Raw genomic sequence first — 22,486 nt, 5'->3', positions numbered from 1 at the left:
TTCCAGTGTATTTTTGAGAGTTGAAAGAAGTAGAAACTGTTGTGTTATAATGAAAGGTGACTAAAAATCTTGTGCCAAGGCTTCAGAATAGAGGAACATTTTCAAAATAATATGCTTTTGTTAAAGAACTGCACAAAAATCAGAAAAAGATAGTTCCTCACCATTGAATTCTGTCTAGGTGTTTGTATGTTTGAGAATCTGCAGCGTGGTTTAATTTTCAGAAGAAGAAACAAAGCTAAAATGCAATACAATTGACCCAGCCAATGGATTGCAGGACATATGTTACAATTTGGATATTATCCTGAGGACTGAGTTGCAAATCTATACCTCTTGCAACAAATCACTTGACATATTACAACCAATTACATGGTATCGGCATGGGGTTCAGACCAGCATGGTAATCGATCATATAGTTGTGAATACCTTGGCATTTCCTTTGCTTTCCAGTTGTGTAGAGGGCAAGACATTCAGCCAGTAGAAGGATATTGATGATAGTGAAGCCTTTGTAACTTCCAATAGAGTGGACTTGACTGATGATATGGCAAATAATTATTTTGCCCCTGTGGCCAAAGTCACAAGCAAGTTGAAGATGCAGCCTGGTTAGCTGGTCAAAAACAACGAGCTGGATAATTGCAAAGAGAAGGAATCCATTTTATGAAATTAAGTCCTGAAAAGCAATGTAGTACCTATTGGAGTGGTTCAAGATGTTATGAAGAAAGATTATGATGCACTACATCACTTTGCCTGGAAAGTGATCAGGGAGATGCAGCAGGAAGGTTCAGTGAATTGAGGCACCTCTCGAGGGTCTCAAATACACCAAAGTAATCCCAAATTAATTGGGATTATTTAAATCATGGGTCAGGGGTTCCTGAAGGCTTGTGGCAATGCCTAAACAGTCTAGTTCATCTCAGCGAACACTTGAGGGCATTTTTAATACCTGGAGAAAGCATTATAATGTGATAGTTGCTGAATCGTAGTAGTAGTTATGCATTCGTATAGATGTTGAAAAAGTAGTGACATTTTCTTAATGGACCACCAATTCAATAAGAAATGGTGTACTTGTGCTACATGATGGATATAACTGATACCTGTGGAGTGTTGCTAAAAGTTGCTGCATGGTGTGAGAATGGGGAAAGGCAGTATTTGTGGACAGTATTGCTGAGAATGATAAAATTGCCCCAGAGTTTCTGCTGTGGGGGCATGAAGTAGGATTTTATGTGAATCACATGTAATATTATTATATCAAAGATTGTTTCAATCTATAAAAGCCCTGGTGAGACTAGAATGATGGCAATTGAGTTGGGGGCAATGACATTTCTGTTGAACAATTCCAAGTGTAATAAAAAAAATAACCTAGATGTTTTGTTCCTGTAATGAATGTGTGAAGGCATTTCTGCCTTTATATTAAATAACAGAATCAAATGTTGCTTTGCATAAGATTATGAATTTATGTCTCCTGTAGACCTTTGAAAGAAAGCACATTTAAAGCATATATGTGTATGGGGAAATATTTGTCTTTACTGAGCATGTGCATTCCAGCTGCAAAGCTTCACGCACGATTAACTGGGTGCATCATAGAGCTTCACCAAAGAAGTGAAGTAAAATTGTCCACTGTCAACCTTCTTTCAATATTATCCTTGACAGGTTTAAGGGATTGTCTCAATGTTTGTCAGATGCATTTTTACAGTTTTTTTTGCAAGTCCCTCCTAACCTCTCTTCTCTTTTCACCCTTTAAGATCTTTAAATAATCTGTCCCAATGTTGACTTGTGCATCAGTGCCTAATTTATAATGCTCTTGAGCAACATTCTGATCATTTTGTTACATTTTGCTATATAAATACAGGTTGTTGTTGATGAGTGCACTGCTGTTCATTCATCAGAGAATTGGCTGCATCTTGATTAACTGCTGCTTCCTGGAAGGTCTGTTTGGCCCTTGGACACTGAGGAGGGAGAAAATAAACAGGCAGGTGTTACACCTTCTGTGGTTGCACGGGAAGATGTTGTGGGCCCTTCGGGGGATGTTGGGAGTGTTTGAGGAAGGCTGAAAAGGAAGTGAAGGAGAATATGTGTCTGGTGGTGGCATCCTTCTGGAGGTGGCGGATGTGGATGCTGGTATGATGGTAGATAAATACAAGGTAGAGCCTTTTGCTGTTGTGGGAGAGTAGAGAAGGACTGAGGGCTGAAGTCTTGGTTAAGGCAGAAGATCGACATTTCAGAGGCACCCTCGTCTAAGTTGATATCATCAGAACAGATGCGATGGCGATGGAGGAACTGGGGGAATGGAATAATGTCTTTACAGGAAGAAGAGTGAGAGCATGTATAGTCAGTGTATCTCTGGGAGTCGGTTAGTTTGTAGTGGATATTGGTGGCCAGCCTATCCCAAGAAATGGAAACTGAGATGTTGAGGAAGTCAAGGGAGGAGTCAGAGATGGACCTAGTGAAGGTGACAGTGGGGTGGAAATTGGAAGCGAAATTGATAAACTTTTCCAATTCTGATGGAAGAGGGAAGCAGCACTGATGATATCATTGGTGTGCTGGAGAAGGAATTGTTGGTGGGGACAAGAATAGGACTGAAACAAGGAGTGTTCCATGTGTCCCACAGGAAACAGGCATAACTAGGGCCCATGTGGGTACCCATGGCCACCTGAAGAAAGTGAGGGAAGTTAAAAGAGAAGTTGTTCAGAGTGAGGTTGAACCCAGCCAGGCGGAGGAGGCGGGTGGTGAAGAGGGATGTTTCAGGCCATTTTTCTGGGAGGAAGCAGAGAGCGTTGAAACAATCTTGAAGGGGGATGGACATATAAAAGGACTGCATGTCCGTAAAGAAGAGGTGACTAGAGCCCGCAAACTGGAAATTCTGAAATGACCATAAATCATCAGAGGAATTATGGATGTAAGTAGGCAGGGACTGGACAGGGAGAAAATACCCAAGTCGAGGTAGGAATAAATGAGTTCGGAGGGGCAGGAGCAGGCAGAAACCATGGGTCTACCTGAGATCCCTGTTTGTAGATTTTGGGAAGGAGGTAGAAATAGGGTTGAGCGACTGAGCTTGGAGGCAGCGGCAGGAGAGATAACCAGATAATAGGAGGTTAGTGACATTATAGATATGGTAGCCTGATGTTCCAAGGTGGGGTCATGGTCCAGGGGAAATAGGAGGAGGTATCTGAGAGGTGGTGCTCAACCTCTGCAGTGTAGAGTTCAGCCCTCCAGACAACAGCAGCATCACCCTTGTCAGCAGACTTAATCACAAAGTCAGAAAACTTGAGCTCCAGTACTAGCCGTTCCACTAGCCAAGCTGTCCCAATACAGCCACAATACATACTGACCCAGAATGCGGAAAATTGCCAATTGTTTCCTATGCACTAAAAGCTGGACAAATCCAACCCAGCCCTATCAGTCTACTCTTGATCATCTGAAAAATGTAGAAAGTGTCAACAGTCCTATCAAGTAACACTTGCAAAGGAATGACCTGCGCATCAGTGCTCAATTTAGGTTCTGCCAGACCCAGGTTACTTTTGATAGTGTTACAGCCTTGGTCAAAAAGTATTCAAAGGAGTTGAACTCCCATGATGAGATGAGAGAGACCGCCCGAGAAAAATTTGACTCAGTTGGATTTGGGGATGGGGGAGGACGCGGGAAGCTCTTTTTAACTATTTTGAACCCTACCAAGCACAAGGAAGATGGTTGCAGTTGTTGAAAGTCAAATCTTTTCAGCTTCAGGACATTTCTGCATGAGTTCCACCAGTTAGTGTCCTCCTCCCAACTATCTTCAACTGCTTTATCAATGATCTTCCCTCCATCAGGAGGTCAGAAGTGGGGATGCTCACTGATGATTGGACAAAGTTTAGCACCAGTCATGATTCCTCAGATACTGAAACAGTCTGTAACCATATGCAACAAGAAATCTAGACTTGGGCTGGTAAGGGGAAGTGGGTACTGCAAATGCTGGAGATTAGAGTCAAGATTAGAGTGGTGCTGGAAAAGCGCAGCAGGTCAGGCAGCATTCAAGGGTCAGGAAAATGGACGTTTTGGGCAGAAGCCCTTTATCAGGAATTTGCCCCTCATCCTGAAGAAGGACTTCTGCCCGCAGTGTCGATTTTCCTGCTCCTTGGATGCTGCCTGACCTGCTATGCTTTTCCAGCACCAATCTAATCTTTGACTGGTAAGTGGCAAGTAACATTCATGCCACACAAGTCCAGACAATGATCTGCTCCAACAAGAGAGAATCTAATCATTGTCCCTTGACGTTCAGTAGCATCACAATGGCTGAAACCCTCATGATTAACATCCTATGAGTTGACCACCAACCTCCGTATACATTGTATGATCCTCCATCATTTCTGCCACCTACAAATGGACCCCACCACCAGAGATATATTTCCCTCCCCACCCTGTCCACTTTCATAAAGACCGTTCCCTCCACGACTCCCTTATCAGGTCCATACCTCCCACCAAACCATCCTCCCCTCCTGGCACATTCCGCTGAGACTGTAAGAATTGAAAAACCTGCACCCACAGCACCCCTTTCACCTCTGTCCAAGGACCCAAAGGAGCCTTCCACATCCATCAGAGTTTTATCTGTACTTACACACATGTCATTTACTGTATCTGTTGCTCCCAATGCAGTCTCCTCTACACTGGGGAGACAGGATGCCTACTCACAGGGCAGTTCAGAGAACATCTCGGGGACACCTGCATCAACTAACCCCACCACCCCATGGCCGAACACTTCAACTCCTCCTCTCCCCCCCCCCCCCCCCACCCACCCTATCCCGCTAGGGACATGCAGGGGCCTGAGCTTCCTCCATTGCCACTCCCTAACCCTCCGACACCTGGAGGAAGTATGCCTCATCTCCTGCCTTTGGACCCTCCAACCCCATGACATCAATGTGGATTTCACCGTTTCTTCATTTCTCCTCCCTGCACCTCATCCCAGTTCCAATCGTCCAACTCAGCACTGCTGTCATGACCTGTCATACTCGTCATACCGATCCACTTCACCCTCCTGTCTGGCCAAACACCATTACCTCCACCTCCATCTATCTTCCGCACCCCCCTCCCATTTATTTCATCACTCCTTGGCTCACAGTCTCATTCCTATGAAGGAATTTGCCCAAAACATCAATTCTCCTGCTCCTTGGATGCTGCCTGACCAGCTGTGCTTTTCCAGCACCACATTCTTGACAAAACTCTAACTGGACCAGCCATATATGTGCTGTCTACAAGAGCAGGTCAGAGGCCGGAATCCTATAGCCGGTCCTTTCTGAATGAATTCAGTTCCGACAACACTCAAGAAGCTCGATACCATCCACACAAGGTAGCCCACTGGATACCTCATCCAACACTCTGAACATTCCCTTCCTTCACCACTGACACGGAATGGCAGCAGTGTATCCAGGTTCCTTCAGCAGCATCTTCCAAACTGATTATCTCGAGCACCGAAAGGTCATGAGCAGCAAATGCACAGAAATACCACCACCTACAAATTTCTGTCCAAACCCTACATACATTATCCTGTCTTAGGGCCATATCACTGTTCCTTCAGAGTCACTGGCTCAAAATGCTGGAGCCCCCGAAGCATTGTGGATGTACCTACACCCCCCTGGTTCAAACAGGCAACTCACTACAAACTTCTACAGGGTAATAAGGGAAGGACAGTAAATCCTGGCTGAGCCAGTGATGCCCATATTGCATGAACAAATAATAATAATAAAAACATATAATAATGGATTGAATGAGATCAAATCAATTGTAATGTAATTTCACACCATTGTGTGAGCCATTACTTTAGATGAACGATACACTTGCATTGCCTTCGCTGGAACCCCTCATAGGGAACATAATAGAGTTCATTATGACTAAAAGCAACCATGTGAATATGTGGTAATGTGGTTTTCTTTATATTTGCATACAATAAAGTTTGTTTTTGTTTAAAAATGTGAAGTTTTGTGATATAGCGCACTCAGTAAATTCCTGGGTGTTTAGATTTCTTTTCTTCAAATGTAAGCAATCCCTTACAAGCTGTAACAGCTGTGATTTGGACTCAACCTTGCAATTGTTGTCACTGAGAAGGGCGCAAGGAGCTGTCTCTATGGTACACCATTATCACTAGAATGCCATTCCTTCATGGTTGATGGGGGAGGTGGTATCTTGCAGTCCACCCTCCAGGATGCCTGTCTGTCATGTGTGTGTGTGAGAGAGAGTGAGTGAGCACTATGCATTACAAAATGGTGCAATGCAATTAAGTAAATTAACTTTTTTTTCTTATTAATTCATGGGGTGAGGGCGTCACTGGCTAGATCAGCATTTATTACCTGCACCTAATTACGTAGAAGGCAGTTAATGGCATTGTTGTGGGTCAATAGTCCCGTGTTGGCCAGATCAGGTAAGTTTGGCAGTTTCCTTTCTTAAAGGGCATGAGTGAACCGGGTGGGTTTTACGACAATCCACCATGGTTTCATTTTTGTTATCCTTAGACTCTTAACTCCAGTATATTTTTATTGAATTCAAATTCAAACCCAGGTCCTGAGAACATTACCCGGGTTTCTAGATTAACAGTCCATCAATGATACCACTAGGCCATCACCTCTCAACACCAGATTAGTGATAATGCATGAGAGCTAAGTTTATTCTAAATGATGCAATGAAATATAAAATAGTTGAAAAACTAAATAAATTGCAAAAACTGGAATTAATCTCCTCTTACAAACCAATGTAGTCCAATACTTAACTAAAGTTTAACTTTTAGATTTGTTTTCAGTGACATGGGTTAAAATTATATATTTTTTCAAGCTGTTTGGAGAAAATGATTACATTCATTTCCCATGGTTACAAAAATTAGGAAATTATGATTCAGGGTGATAAGTTGAAAACAACAAAACCACAAATGTCTTTGATTAGTTGGCAAACCACCTAATTAATTGAAAGTTCCATTATAATTTTATTGAGATGGTTAGACTATTGATGTCTTTGCTGTACATGAAACCATTGAAGTCTCTGTATTAAATCTTGCTTTGTTTTGAAAGCATATTGCTTAGATTTGGTATGTGTTTGGGTAAATCTGTTCATATACAACGTACAGTTAACTGTTAAATAGGAACATTTGACATGCAGATTAATAGTTTAAATGTAAAGTATTTAACTCTAACATATCCCCTGTAGCTAAGTTTGAAACAAGACACATTGCTGAGAAACAATCAACAATTGAAGCATCTGCAACATCAAGGAATCTTGTCACTTGAAAGTGAATGGGAATCAGATATATTAAGAGATAATGCTGGAAACACTCAGCAGGTCAGGTACTATCAATGAAGAGAAAAAAAATAGTTAACATTTCAGTGTAAAGACCTTTTGGTCTGTACAAATATACTTATGTAGATGAATCCTGAAGAAGTATGCTACTAGTGTTATTCAGATCTTTTTAGTTACTATGTATAAACACTGATTCTTGTAATTTATTGAATGGAAGGGAATTTTGGCTTGATTTGCAGTAAGGATGGCTATGATGTGGTTTTGGGATATATCCTTTTCAGTGTATTATCTTTATAATTTCTTGATTGACTTAGTATCATGCAACTCCACAATCTGGATAGGAAACCCTAACTTTGGCCTCTTTTTATGTTGGAAGCAACAGACATTGAAGAAAATAAATCTTAATATTACAACTTACGTTTTCCTATTATGGAGAACTGTGAAGTTTAGGAAATTTTGCGGAGAGTAATCATAGATTCAGAGTTAAACAGCATGAAAACAGACCCTTTGGTCCAACTTGTCCAACTAACCAGGTATCCTAAACTGATCTAGTCCCATTTGCCAGCATTTGGTCCATATCCCTCTAAAACCTTCTGATTTTTGTCCCATTCCAGATGCCTTTTAAATGTTATTGTACCTGCCTCCACCACTTCCTCTGGGAGCTTGTTTCATACACGCATCAACCTCTGTGTGAAAAGGTTTCCCTTAGGGCCCTTTTATATACTTCCTCTCTCACCTATGCCCTCTAGTTTTGGACTTCTTTTACCTAAGGACAAGTGTATCTATTCGCCCTATCCAAGCCCCTCATGATTTTATAAACCTCTATAAGATCACCTCTCAGCCTCGAATGCTCCAGAAGAAAAACTCCCCAGCCCATTCAGCCTCTCCCTATAGCTCAAGCCCTCCAATCCTGACAATACCCTTGCAAATCTTTTTCTGTACCCATTCAAGTTTAGCAACATCTTTCCTGTAGCAGGGAGTCCATAATTGAACACCGTATTCTCCAAATAGCCTCATCGCATGACATCCCAACTCCTCTACTCAATGAGCTGACCAATAAACACAAGCATGTCCAGTGCCTGACCATTAAGTGTGTAAGTCCTGTCCTGATTTGCCTTACCAATATACAACATCTCACATTTATCTAAATTAAACTCCCATCTGCCACTCCTCGGCCTCGATCAAGATCCCGTTGTATTCTGAGGTAACCACTGCATCTCCAATTTTGATGTCATCTACAAACTTACAAACCATGCCTCCTTTATTCATTTCCAAATCTTGCTGTGGAGAAACAGATTCAATTAGTTGTTTTTCTGTTTAATTATCCTGATTAATTTCCTGCAGAATAAATGTTTAATCTTTTACTCGATACCTACTTATTTGTCATGTGTTTTTACATACCAGCTGTGATTTGTAATAAACTGATTATGTTTAAGTTAATTAAAGAAAGCCTCTTTTATTCAGTATGGCAGTTATAAAAGAGAAATTATTGGGCATTTTGATGATTTAATCAAAAAGATTTTACTAATAGTACCACATAACTTTGTATGAATTGTAACATACTTGACTGTCATGTAGTTAACTCATGAAAATCACTGCACTGGATTCATACTCGATTGGCTAAAATTCTTGATTCAGTCACAACTGAACAGACAGGTAAGATACCAATGAACACCATAGCAAATCCAAATGAATATGTCCAATAAACAGTACATGAAGGAGCAGTTGTTCAATAGATTACATTCTATTAATGCTTTTTGGTAATTGTTTTGACTGACATTTTGGTTTTTGTACTGATCTGCCATTCAATTGGTTCAACTATTTGCTTTTTCCTGAAGTAGTGGTCAGTGAAGGAGGTTGTCTAAGAGTACAAAGAGATCTTGATCAGGTGGGCTAATGGGCTGAAAAATAGAAGATGGAGTTTAATTTAGATAAATGTGAGATGTTGCATTTTGGGAACGCAAACCAAGATAGGCTTACACAGTTAATGGTAGGGCTCTGGGGCGTGCTGGTGAACAAAGAGAGCTAAGGGTATAGGTTCATAATTCCGTGAAAGTAGTGTTGTGTGTAGACAGTGTGGTGAAGAAGGTATTTGGTATGCTTACCTTCAATGGTCAGTGCATTGAATATAGGATTTGGGATATCATGTTGCAGTTGTACAAAAAGTTGGTGAGGTCACTTTTGGTATACTGCATACAGTCCTGGTCACCCTGCTGCAGGAAGGATATTGTTACACTAGAAAGGGTGTAGAAAACATTTAAAAGAACATTGTTGGGACTAGAGAATTTATTATAAGGTGAGGATGGATAGGCTGTGGCTTTATCCCCTGGAGTATCGGAAGCAATGAGGTGATCTTGCAGAGGTTTACAAAATCATGAGGATAGGGTGAAAAGCCAAGGTCTTTTTCTCAGGGTAAGGGAGCCTGTAGTGGATAGGTTTAGGGTGAGAAAGGAAAGATTGAGAAAGGGCCTGAGTGGCAACATTTTCACACAGGCTGGTGCGTGTATGTAAAGGCTGCCATTGGAAGTGGTAGAGGCAGGTACTATTACAACATTTAAAAGACATTTGCACAAGTACATGGATAAGAAATGTTTAAAGGGATATGGACCAAATGCAGGCAAATGGGTCTAGTTATGTTTGGGATACCTGGTTGGCATGGATGAGTTGGACTGAAGGATCTGTTTCCATGCTGCATGACTCTAATTAACCCTGGATGGTGGGCTTTCCCCTCAGAATGTTTCTTTCTAGTAGGAATATTCTCAATCGGTTTATTCTGAGATATCGCTTAAATGTTGGCCACTACTACTCTTTTGGTCTATTCAGTCACCTATTATGAAAGTTCACCTTGCTTAGCATTCATGCTACATAGTTGCCCTTATTTAAATTTAAAGTACTAATCTTAGACCCATTAACTCCCTTTGAAGCTGAATGTAAAATTTAATTATACTGTGTCATGCTAACAAGGAGTACCTTTTCACAAGTCCATTCAAGATTTTGCCCAAACTTGGCTCATTACCTCTCCACAATACCCCTCTGTTGCCCTACTTTTTCTTCTAGTCACCAAAGACCATAAGGAGCCGATGTAGGCCATTCAGCCTTGTGAGCATGCTCTGCCACTCAGTGAGATCATGGGCATTGTAACCCCGATTCTTTGATTGTAATTCTCTCTGTCTTGGTCTCGAATATACTTAACCTCCCCGCCTTAACAGCCCTCTGCAAGAAAGAATTCTACTGATTCATTAACTGCCAGAAAAAAATTCCTCCTTAAATGTATGACCTTTTCATCTGATACTATGTCCTCCGCTCCTAGATTCTCTCTTAAGATGAAACAATCTTACTGCATCTTTTCTGTTAAATCCCCTAAGAGTCTTGCATATTTCAAAAAGGTCACCCCTTGTTTTTGTACTTGCTGTTGCCAGGCGCTCTGGTTCTTGTGGCCAGCACCATCTTTAATGCCTAGCTGTGCACCAGTTCAATTACTGGCAGTCTGTGTGGCCTGTGTAGTTCCTGTCAATTGCCCAGATGTTTTGGAAGGTCATAAGTTGGTGCTATCTAGTTTCTGTCTGGCAGATGGGAGAGTGGGAAACTGTGTCTCAGTGAGGTGAGACAATGTAAAAGGTGTATGTTACTACATGCTAACACATTCACATAAGCCCTCTAGCCACAGTTTAGAAGGAGCATTGGTCTGGCCACTTTTCACTTAGTGCTGTTGGCTACTTTTTCATTGGGCTGGACCATGGTCACTCTGGGTGCTTTGTCCACTAAATATCAATAGGCCAGGAATAATCCGGGGGTTGATGCTCTGAGATGATGCAGGGGAACTTAATGATGGGGAGTGGTGGCAGACTGCTCAGATGTAGACGGGGTTGTAGCAGGCAACTCCATGTCGAAGTGGGAAATGATGAGCATAGATCAGGTATCATGCAAGAGAGGGGGTCATTGATGGGGGGAGAAGGAGCACATTGGCTTCCAGAGGGGAGATGGTGAAATACAAGATCTGCATAATGACCTCTCATACCTAGAACTGGGGCTGAAAGATGTGCAGATGCAGCCTTCGATAGATGTGTTGGGTGGGACTTGAGGAGGAGGTGTGACATCTTTTGGGTTGACTGTAAGGCCGACTAGGACGGGTATGTTGATGTCTGGGGGTTCACTGTCATGGTGAGATGGATCCTGGAACTCGCAGTTCAAGGTGTTGCCACTGTTGCCTTCCATTGTCTTGTAAATTACAAGTGTGTAATGAAAATGGAAACAACTACATTTAGAGTATATATGGTATCTGCTGCCATTTAGGGGGGAAGGATGGGTCTGCCACTTATAGCTACATCAGGCCCTTCAAAGGGTAACCCAGTAAATCCATAACCAGGCAGTAAAGATAGACGTAGACCTGTGGCTCAACATTGTGACTTCTGGACATTTACCTGCTGTGTGCAGTCCAACTTCTTGACCGGAGCTCTCATGATCATTTCAAGTGATGAACCGTTGAACCTCACTAATGCCTGTAATGCAGTAGTAACGTTTTTTCTCTTGGGAAGATGGAACTGAGTTGCCAAGTCACAGTCATTTGTAATTCACACATTGCTAGCTGATGGGCTAGCAACTGTTCACTTTACACCAGGGCCCATGGAAAGCCATTTAGTGACAAAGGCCCATGGCTTCAGCACATGAACATAGATACTAACAAATGTGAGAACTTATTGACAATAAAGTATCACTTATACCACCATTGTGCCCTTAAGACTGTCTCCTTTCATATCCACGATATTTCAGTGCAGAGCATGTGTCCACAGCTGGGGTGGAGGAAATCTACTGTACAATGGAACCCGTTGGCCTGGAGCTTTGGTCAGCTGACTCTGGGAACACTTGTCTTGGGGGTGCAGACATGCTAAGTATCTTCACCAGGAACAAGTGTATCCTCCTCAGCTTGAACGCCCACAAGCTGACGCTGGCAAAAGTGGAGGTGGAAGACCAGGTAACCTCCAGTGTCCTGAGAGGAGATGTTTGGATTTGGTTCCTACTCTGGCTTAGTGCTCACCAGTGTAGCTGTGCCTCCTTGTGAGGAAGAGTTATCTGGAGTAAGGCCAAAGTCCCTTCTTCCGCTTGTCATTCATGCTAGGGACCAGTGGCTGTGACGATGGTGTGCAGGGCCATCTGCATATCCAGCAGACTCTGAGACGGCTAGACCTAGCTCTCCATGACAGCCACCAACCAGTCCATGGAGGCAGTCAGATAATTACATGTCTGAGGCAGCAGGGTTCCTGTGACATTGCTGCATGTTGTGGTTCTGTTCGCCGAGCTGGGAATTTGTGTTGCAAAGGTTTCATCCCCTGTCTAGGTGATATCCTCAGTGCTTGGGAGCCTCCTGTGAAGCGCTTCTGTGATCTTTCCTCCGGCATTTATAGTGGTTTGAATCTGCCGCTTCCGGTTGTCAGTTCCAGCTGTCCGTTGCAATGGCCGGTATATTAGGTCCAGGTCGATGTGCTTATTGATGGAATCTGTGGATGAGTGCCATGCCTCTAGGAATTTCCTGGCTGTTCTCTAGGAATTCCTAGAGGCAAGGCACTCACCCACAGATTCCATCAATAAGCACATCGACCTGGACTTAATATACCGGCCACTGCAAAGGACAGCTGGAACTGACAACCGGAAGCGGCAGATTCAAACCACTATAAATGCCGGAGGAAAGATCACAGAAGCGCTTCACAGGAGGCTCCCAAACACTGAGGATGTCACCTAGACAGGGGACGAACGTCTGCAGCACAAATTGCCAGCTCGGCGAACAGAACCACAACGAGCACCCGAGCTACAAATCTTCTCACAAACTTTGAACATTGCTGCATTCCTGCAGCATTGCACTGTGGGTGCCATTGACCCCCAAACCTGCCCACTGGTCCTGTTTCTGCTTTTGCACTTGTATGAAGTCCCTGATGGCTGACATCATTGTGTCATCTCATGCCTGATGCTGAGTAGGTGTCCTGTATCTGACAGTCCTTTGAGTGCTGCTGAACTGGGGTATTTCTTACTTGGCCAGCTGCAGAGATGTGTTAGTGAAGTGCTCGCCAGCAGGTGTTCCCAACTTTAACTAAGATGCCCACTGAGGACGCTTCCTCTGATGTACCTGTTCTCTTCCTCAGCAGTGGTGGAGCTGATGCCTTACAGGACGGCCTTCTTGATTGTGGCCAATGTGGACATACCACTTGTACCTGCCAGACAGAAGTGAGAAGAACTATTATGACCAAGTCTAGAAAGTTGTGGCATGTGAAATATGCATTGATCATGAAAGTTGAAGTATAATGTTAGTACGTGAATATCTTTGCATCTCCATAGGATCTACACCAGTTCACATTGGCGAGGGTGAAGCTACTTTCCTCAAAGGAGGTCAGGAGCCAAATGTCAGCTATCTCGCCACAAGTCCCGGCCTGATTGTAGGCCGTTCTTTCCAGGAATCAGAGAAAGGGAGGAGGAATCGAGTAAGTTGACATTAAGTAGCATAGCTGTAAGTGGGCCAAGGCTTGAAAGGTGGTCAAAGGTGGTGAGATGTTGTCCGGAGACAGAGCAGAGGGCATGTAGGGTTAGTTGACTTGGAATTTTGCAGTAAGTGAGAACGATTGATGGAAGCTGCTGCATGTAAAAGTGAGAATGGTAGAGCATGGGCCTTTGAGTTATAGAGATCCACAGTACAGAAAAAGACCATCGAGTTTGCACTGATCAAAAGCAACTATTCTCATCCCATTTTTCAGCACTGGGCCCATAATCTCGTATGCCTCGACATCGCACATGTACATCTAAATACTTTGTCAATGTAATAAAGGTTTCTGCCTTTACCATCCTTCTAGGTAGTGAGTTCCAGATTCCCAGCACCACTGGCCTTGATGGGAGGAGTGTGCTGTTGCTAAGACTGAGTGAGATGGCCTAGTTTAATTATCAGAGTCTAGATGAAGGGCTTTTGGCCGAAACGTCGATTTTCCTGCTCCTCGGATGCTACCTGACCTGTTGTGCTTTCTCAGTACCACTCTAATCTCGACTCTGGTTTCCAGCATTTGCGGTCTTTGTTTTTACCTTGTTTAATTATCACCAGACTAATAATTCAGAGACATGGGTTAACGTCTGGGGACCTGACTTCAAATCCCTCGTGGCAGATGGTGGTATTTGAATCCAATAACAAATCTGGAATTAAAATCTAATGATGATTATGAGACTTTTGTCTATTGTTGGAAAAACCTATCTAATCCATGAACGTGCTTTTAAGGAAGGAAACTGCCTATTCTAGCATATATGTGACGGCGGATCTATGGAAATGAGGTTGACCCTATTTGACCTCTGGGCAATTAGAGATGGGCAACAAATGCTGGCTGGCATGCAATGCCCACATCCTATGAATGAATTTTGAAAATCGCAGAGAAATGAAGGTGATACCCACTCTGATGAGTGGAGAAAGTCATTGATCTTCCTGCATTTGTTGGGTGTTTCTTTGAACTGTGGAGACCGCACTGACCAGTGAGCTCCTACCAGGGTGGTAGAGTCTGGTTGTATGGTTTCCTCTGGTGCTTCTGGGGGAAGAGGACGTCCCTTCCCTGCACTATGCCTTCTGTCAGGATTTTCAGAACTCTGTCCATAAAGTATGATGCCAACTTTGTGTTGTCTGCCATTGTGTCCACCAAGTAGATTAAAGTCGTACAGGGCAGCTCTGGCGTAACAGTGCTTCTGAGGTGCACAATGGCATTTCCAAGATGATATTTGTATCAGGAGTACTGCTGGAAAGACCTACAAACTCAAATGTTAGATTTTTCAGTGAAGGTCTGGGATTCATGTTGGAATCCTAACAGCGTGCAAGCAGGCCATTCAGCTCATCGAGTTCACATCAACCCTCTGAAGAACATCCCACCCTGACCTGCACCCCCACCCCAGCCCCAATAACGCTAACTTTCCTGTGGCTAATCCATCTAGCCTGCAGATCCCTGGATACTATGGGCAATTTAGCATTGCCAATCCACCTAACCTACACATTTTGAGAGGAAACTGGAACACCAGATGAAACCCACGCATTAAAATATAATTACTCTTGAAATAAAGCCTTCCATCCAAGGTGTATATTTTGTTGTGAAGATCTACAAAGTAAACACTTTTCTTCTGAACTACCATTCTTGCTACATACAATAAAATAGATATATTGAATAACTCAAGCCAAGTTACATCAATTTATAAATGTTGTAAGCAAAACTGGAAAAAGAAATCACCAGCCAGGCAAGATCACATAAATACAGAATGTAAAGAAACATCATCACAATGAGCAGCTCAGAAAGCACTCTCCCTGAGCAACGTTTGAATCCACATGACAGTATGACTTCGGGATATCTGGTCAGGAGTGAGTTCAGTGACTTGGTGAATTGGATAGTGTCAGGTGAGTGGGGTACCATGGTTCGTGAGCTAGGTTTGACTATAATGTGAGAAAATTCGCTGGACTTTCCAGAGAGGAACGTTTCATGAAAATTGGTGAAATTCATACAAGGTCAGCTTCAGTCCCAGGTTTCTTTTATTTTGTATATTTGTGATGTGTGTTTTGAATTACCATTGGGGGGGGCGACCTGGTGGCTCAGTGGTTAGTACTGCTGCCTCACAGCATCAGGGACCTGGGTTCAATTCAACCCGCAAGTGACTGGTGTTTGCATGTTCTCCCCATGTCTACGTAATTTCTTCTGGGTGCTCCCATTTCGTGTCTCAGTCCAATAATTTGTAGGTTAAGTGGATTTGCTGTGCTTAATTCCCATAGTGTCCAGAGATATGCAGGGTAGTTGGATTAGCCATGGGAAATGCAGGGTTACAGGGATAGGGTTGGCGGGGGGACGGTTCTGGGTCTGGGTGAGATGTTATTTGGAGGGTCGATGTGGACTCGATTGACAGAATGCCCTGCTTTCACACACTAGATTCTATGATGAAACTCAGAGCTTCACAGAAAGATCTAACATTTGAATTTGTGGATTTTTCCAGCAGTGCCATTGCTTTAAGCTACCTAAGTTTTTTTTTAAATTACTTGCTAGCATGAATTTACCTCCAGAGCCCAGGGTGATATTTATGCAACTATTTATCTGTTCATTTATCTGTATAAAAAAATGCATATCTCTGATGAGATCACTCACAAACCTACTTCTCAATTCTTCAGTTCTAATGTGTACCACTTCCCCAAATATTCCTACTTGTATAAAGTTATAATATGTTTGTAAAGTACCAATTATTTCATTAACAAAAAGCAGAAAGTGTCAAGATCCAATGCTCATATAGGAATAAACCCATCCAAAATGCTGTCCTCGAATAAAAATGAAAAATTTTGAAACTAATTTTGCATGCAATAGATGTCAGAACAAGCTATTATCACTTTTTTTTTTAGAAATTAAGTTACGTTCTACTCATTATAACAAAAGTTAAATGAAATCATTGTTGTTCCGAGAATTAAAGAGCCTGGAAGAATTAAATATAGTTTTGTTGTAATGTGATGTGCAAGCAATGCTACTAAATTTACTTGACAGAAGTCATACTGTCATGTGGATTCAAAAGCCGCTCAGGGAGTGGGATTTCTGAGCTGCTTGTAGTGATGATGTTTCTTTACATTCTGTATTTATGTGATCTTGCCTGGCTGGTGATTGCTTTTTTTCCAGTTTGCTTCTAACTTTTATATTGAAAATTGTTGTTACTTGGCTTGATTTGTTCAATATATGTATTTAATAGTATGTAGCAAGGGTGGTAGTTCAGAACAAAATGTTTACTTTGGTTGATGGATTTTCACAACAAAATATATACCTTGGATGGAAGGATTTACTTCGAGTTAGTACATTACATCCAACATTAAAATGTAATTGTTTACATATCTAATGTAGTCTTGGAAAAATTGCTAAAACAAAATAATCCAACATAAAAGCTCTAATTATATTATCAAAACAGAATGAAACTGGAGCGGTGAATTTAAATATATTTTTCAGAGTCGCTGTATAAAATTGCATTTTTATCAATTTTGCTTATAATGTGATTAAAGGACATTATTTTTTGTTTTCATTTTTCGGAACGACTATAAATCTTGCTGTAGTTATTGTTTATTGACAATTTAAAAAAAATTAAGTCCATTGAAAATTCTCACATATGGTGTTCTTGGCATTTGATGCAATCGGCTGTCAAAATCAGACAAATGACAGCTCAGAAAGGTCAAGTAGGTCAGAGTTCCAGGAGGACAAAAGCTGATAACAACGTGAAACTTGGAAAGACACCTTATCATATTGGTCTAAAGCTCAGCAAGATTTTATAATTTTCTTTGGGAAATCAACTAGGTTTTAAAATGCCAATTGCCCAGTAGCTGTCTGATATTTCAGTAATATCAATTTAGTTGAATGTCCATTTCTTTTGTTTTAATTTTCTTTGCGAAGCAAACTTTGTTTTCACTAAAATTCATTTACCCTTAAATTCTGCGATGGCTAAATATTTTGATGTTTTTAGCATGAATATCATTGGAAAACATCATCTTATTGGATTGAGGTGCTGTTATTTCCAGATCGAACAAAACAGTGACGTTTGTAATATTTTAGAAATATTTCAGGAACTTTGTATTTTTATGACAAGCAATTGCAAGCTTTTGTTGTGCTCTGTTTCATCATATATTATGGACATACAATGGGGGTGGAATCTTACTTGGCCAACAGGTGCAAGCTGGTAACATGTACGGATTGTTCCATGATGCAGTCTGATTCCTGGGGAGGTTTCTAATGGTGGGAATGGCTTTAACGTGTCTGCCTTCGACCAGAGGTGGGTGGAATTTTAAAAATTAAAGGCTGATTGTGACCATTTTCCATGGGTTTTTGCCTATTGTGGAGCTACCCCTTTTAAGGGTAGGGAGGGTGTTGGCTGTAAAAAGGCAGCCTCTATGCAGCTTCCTGGAGAGTTGGACGCTAAATGGCTGGAGGGAAGTGGGGTTGCACAAGTGGCAAGGCTGTTCCAATGCTGTTAATGGTAGGATTTTTCTTCTTTTGGTATTTTGCCTGTTTGGTACTGCCAAAAATAAAACTGGTGGGATTGCAGAGGTTGCAAGAGTTTTTTGCTCTGTGATTGGCATGGCAGCTGGGAGGTAGGCCCCACTTCCTTCACTGGCTGGCTGCTACACCTTGATTGCTTGCTTCTAATAATATTGAGGAAAAAGTTCTGTCTTCCATCCAAATGTGCTGGCCATTTGGAAAATACTCCAATGCTGACGATATTGATAATTGCCAATGAGTTGAAAAAGATGTACATTCTGTGAGAAATAACATCTGCAACAATGCTGCTACATAAATAGCAGCTGAGTGCTGGGGACAGTTGTATAGTGGTAACATAGAACAATACAGCACAGAACAGGCCCTTCAGCCCATGATGTTGTGCCGAATATTTGTCCTAGCTTAAGCACCTATCCATGTACCTATCCAATTGCCGCTTAAAGATCACCAATGATTCTGACTCTGCCACTCCCACAGGCAGTGCATTCCATGCCCCCACCACTCTCTGGGTAAAAAACCTACCCCTGACATTCCCCCTATACCTTCCACCCTTCACCTTAAATTTATGTCCCCTTGTAACACTCTCTTGTGCCCGGGGAAAAAGTCTCTGACTGTCTACTCTATCTATTCCCCTGATCATCTTATAAACCTCTATCAAGTCACCCCCTTATCCTTCGCCGTTCCAATGAGAAAAGGCCTAGCACTCTCAACCTATCCTCGTACGACCTATTCTCCACTAAGCATATAATTCTCAGCAATGATCAGACCTGTCGCAAAATTCCATCTAGTTTGCTCATGTCCTTTCAGGAAGAAAGTCTGTTGTGCTCATTGCATCTTGTGTATATTTGACTCCAATTCCACAGCAATAATATCGATTCTTAACCAAAATCTCAAATAGTCATAGAGATGTCCAGCATGGAAACAGACCCTTCGATCCAACCTGTCCACGCCGACCAGATATCCCAACCCAATCTAATCCCACCAGGCGGCACCCGGCCCATATCCCTCCCAACCCTTCCTAATCATATTCCCATCCAAATGCCTCTTAAATTTTGCAACTGTACCAGCCTCCACCACATTATCTGGCAGCTCATTCCATACACGTACCACCCTCTGCGTGATAAAGCTGACCCTTCGATCTCTTTTATATCTTTTCCCCTCTCACCCAAAACCTATGGCCTCTAGTTCTGGACTCCCCCACTCCAGGGAAAATACTTTGCCTATTTATCCTATCCATGTCCCTCATAATTTTGTAAACCTCTATAAGGTCACCCCTCAGCCTCCGACACTCCAGGGAAAACAGCCCCAACCTGTTCAGCCTCTCCCTATAGCTCAAATCCTCCAACCCTGGCAACATCCTTGTAAATCTTTCCTGAACCCTTTCAAGTTTCACAACATCTTTCCGATAGGAAGGAGACTAGAATTGCCTGCAATATTCAAACAGTGGCCTAACCAATATCCTGTACAGCCGTAACATGACCTCCCAACTCCTGTACTCAATACTCTGACCAATAAAGGAAAGCATACCAAATGCCTTCTTCACGATCCTATCTACCAGCGACTCCACTTTCAAGGAGCTATGAACCTGCACTCCAAATAGCTTTGTAAGCGACTCAATCCTATCTAATAGTAAAGAAAAGTTGAGGAACAATAAAATGCAATGCACAACCTGTCTTTGAGCTAGGCGCCAAACATTGAGTCCAGATCCTATGATGTCTTATTGAATCAGGTCAAACATGGATACGGAACCCTCCTGCAGGTTACCCACCTATCGCTCTCCCTCAGGTGATGAAACAATGCTGTTTCATGCTGAAGACCACTTTCATGATATTGGGGCATAAGGGGTAAAATATGTTTCTACATAGCAGACCATCAATGCCCAATATTCACTTGGAAGCACCACTACTGCTCAAAATTGCAAAATTCTGAAAGGCGTATGTCCCAGGCAAGGCCTGTGGAAGGTGTTGAACAAACGAACAAGGAAAACCCTATGTGGCTTTGTCCTTAACCATCTACCTTTTCTAATGTATTTGCCTATAACAATATTACTGGGAGTGATCACTGCATTCTGCAACAAATAACTCACTTCTTGACTTTAGAGGTGGTCCACTATTTACAAGGCACAAGCCTTCAGCTCCAATAATGGCAAATGAAAATCAATTCAGATGAGCACGACAAGTAAGGCAAGGGAATATATGATGATTGTTCGGATCCTGGGAATACCAAGGATCAGAGGGACCTTGGCATGCAGTTATACCAGTCACTTAAGATACCATGGCAAGTGGTAAAGAAGGGAAATGAGATGCCTTATAAGCCAGGGCACAGAGTGTAAAAACAGAGAGCTTTTCTTGGAACTGTATAAAACATTGGATAGACCACAGCTAGAATGTTGTGTGCAGTTCTGGAATCGACTTTATAGGAGGTATGTAATAGCACTGGAGAGGGTACAGCGAAGATGTAACCGGATATTGCCTGGATTGGAGAGTTTCAAGTATGAAAAGATATTGGACAGACAGGGATTGTTTTCCTGAGAGGAGGAGATTGAGAGGGGACATAATGGAGCTGTATATAATTATGACGAGCAGAGACAGCGTAGACAGGAAGCGTGTTTTCCCATGATGGGTTGATCAATGACCATGTGACATAGATTTAAGATAAGTGGCACAACGTTAAGAGGAGATGTTAAGAGGAGAGGAATTATTTTTCAGCCAGAGAGTCGTGGGAATCTGAAACTCATTCTCCTATAAGAGCGGTAGAGGCAGAAACACTCAATATTAGATGTAAAGGCATACAAGGCTATAAGTTCAGTGTTGGACAGTGAGATTGGATTAGTTAGTTGGCTGTTCCTCAACAGTGTGGACATGATGGGGCAGAAGCCCCTTTTCTATGCTGCAGATCTCTGTGACCTTAATATTCAGAAGATTGACACCATCCAGATCTGTATTATATCCACCATGTTGAATATTTATGTTTTCTCACACTGACAGCACCTTCCAAATTTGCATCTTCACACTCCTAGAAGATCAAAGACAGCAGGTGATAATCCCAAAACATAATCAGAACCTCATCACTGGCAAGTTCCCTTTCAAAACCTACCCTATCCTGACTTAGAAATCTATTGTCACTGCTTCAGTGTTGCTCAGTTGAATTCCTGTCGATTCCATCCTAACAATACTGAGGGTGTACTTAGATGACATGAACATTAGTGGTTGAGAAGATAGCTGACCACTATCTTTGCGTGGACAATTAGCAATGCACATTAAATGCTCACCTTGCCACAAACACCCACGACTGGTTAATAGAACGGCAATGAAATGTATATAGACCTTGAAGAGTGTTGCAATTAAAATGCACATACCTGCAAAATTTCACTTTAAACTACATGCAAAGATACCTTTTGTTCTATTTTTTGAATGAGTACAGGGATAGAATTGGAGTCAAAATTTTGAAACCAAACAGTTTTTCTACAATGTATTTAAGGTCTCACACTATTATCTTTATTTGCAAGTTCCATATTTTTTGAAAATCCAAGTAAGGTATTTTATTGAATATTCTTCAATTTAATCATTTTGAGAGGTATAATTGAGATATCAGTTCCTCAAAGTGTAGTCAGTTATCAATGATGTAGCATGGCTATCATTTTTGATATTTTCTTTCTCAACCCTGTTGTTCAGTATTTCATGTGTGTTTACCAATAAATACTTATCTTTTAATATTTCCACACCACAGTTATTCACATTATAGTATATTCTGCTTCATCAGCAGGAGCCTCAGGAGGAGACCAGGAGTATGATACCAAGGACGGACAACTGTTGGAAGACAGACACAGCATGACCAGTCAGGAAGAGAGAAACGAAGATGATGAAGACATGGAAGATGAATCAATTTACACCTGTGATAATTGTCAGCAGGACTTTGATTCACTGGCTGACTTGACAGAACATAGGGCACATCGCTGTCCTGGAGGTAATGTTAAATTAGCTCTGCATTCTGGCTAGGGTAGACTGGGTAATTGGGTACAACTGATTAGGAACTATTTTATTTAGATTTTAATAATATTGTTTATTTTAGGGAGTTAATGCAATTTTTATCAACAATGAAATATTGGATTTTACTTTTATCAGGAGGATTGTAGTATCGACATGAAAACCTTAAGTGCAAGGTCTTTAAATAGAATATGCTAATTGTGAAGAGTGAAAATTATAGTTGGCCATATGGTGTAGAGT

The 22,486-nt window shown here is 41.9% G+C and overlaps 1 protein-coding gene across 3 annotated transcripts in view; it reads left to right on the top strand.

Moving 5' to 3' along the window:
- Nucleotides 1–22,486, top strand: part of znf423 (zinc finger protein 423) — a 374,786-nt gene that overhangs the window by 102,955 nt on the left and 249,345 nt on the right. For 2 of the 3 annotated variants that reach the window (XM_060838114.1, XM_060838112.1), the window contains exon 3: nucleotides 22,023–22,226. In XM_060838114.1, coding sequence (XP_060694097.1) covers nucleotides 22,023–22,226 — 204 coding nt within the window. The remainder of the gene's footprint in view (nucleotides 1–22,022; nucleotides 22,227–22,486) is intronic. The other variant, XM_060838113.1, reaches the window with a different exon arrangement.

The sequence above is a fragment of the Hemiscyllium ocellatum genome, chromosome 17, assembly GCF_020745735.1.
Source record: "Hemiscyllium ocellatum isolate sHemOce1 chromosome 17, sHemOce1.pat.X.cur, whole genome shotgun sequence".
Taxonomy (NCBI): domain Eukaryota; kingdom Metazoa; phylum Chordata; class Chondrichthyes; order Orectolobiformes; family Hemiscylliidae; genus Hemiscyllium; species Hemiscyllium ocellatum.
Note: the sequence above shows the minus strand (reverse complement) of the source record. Positions and strands in the feature narration are given on the sequence as shown.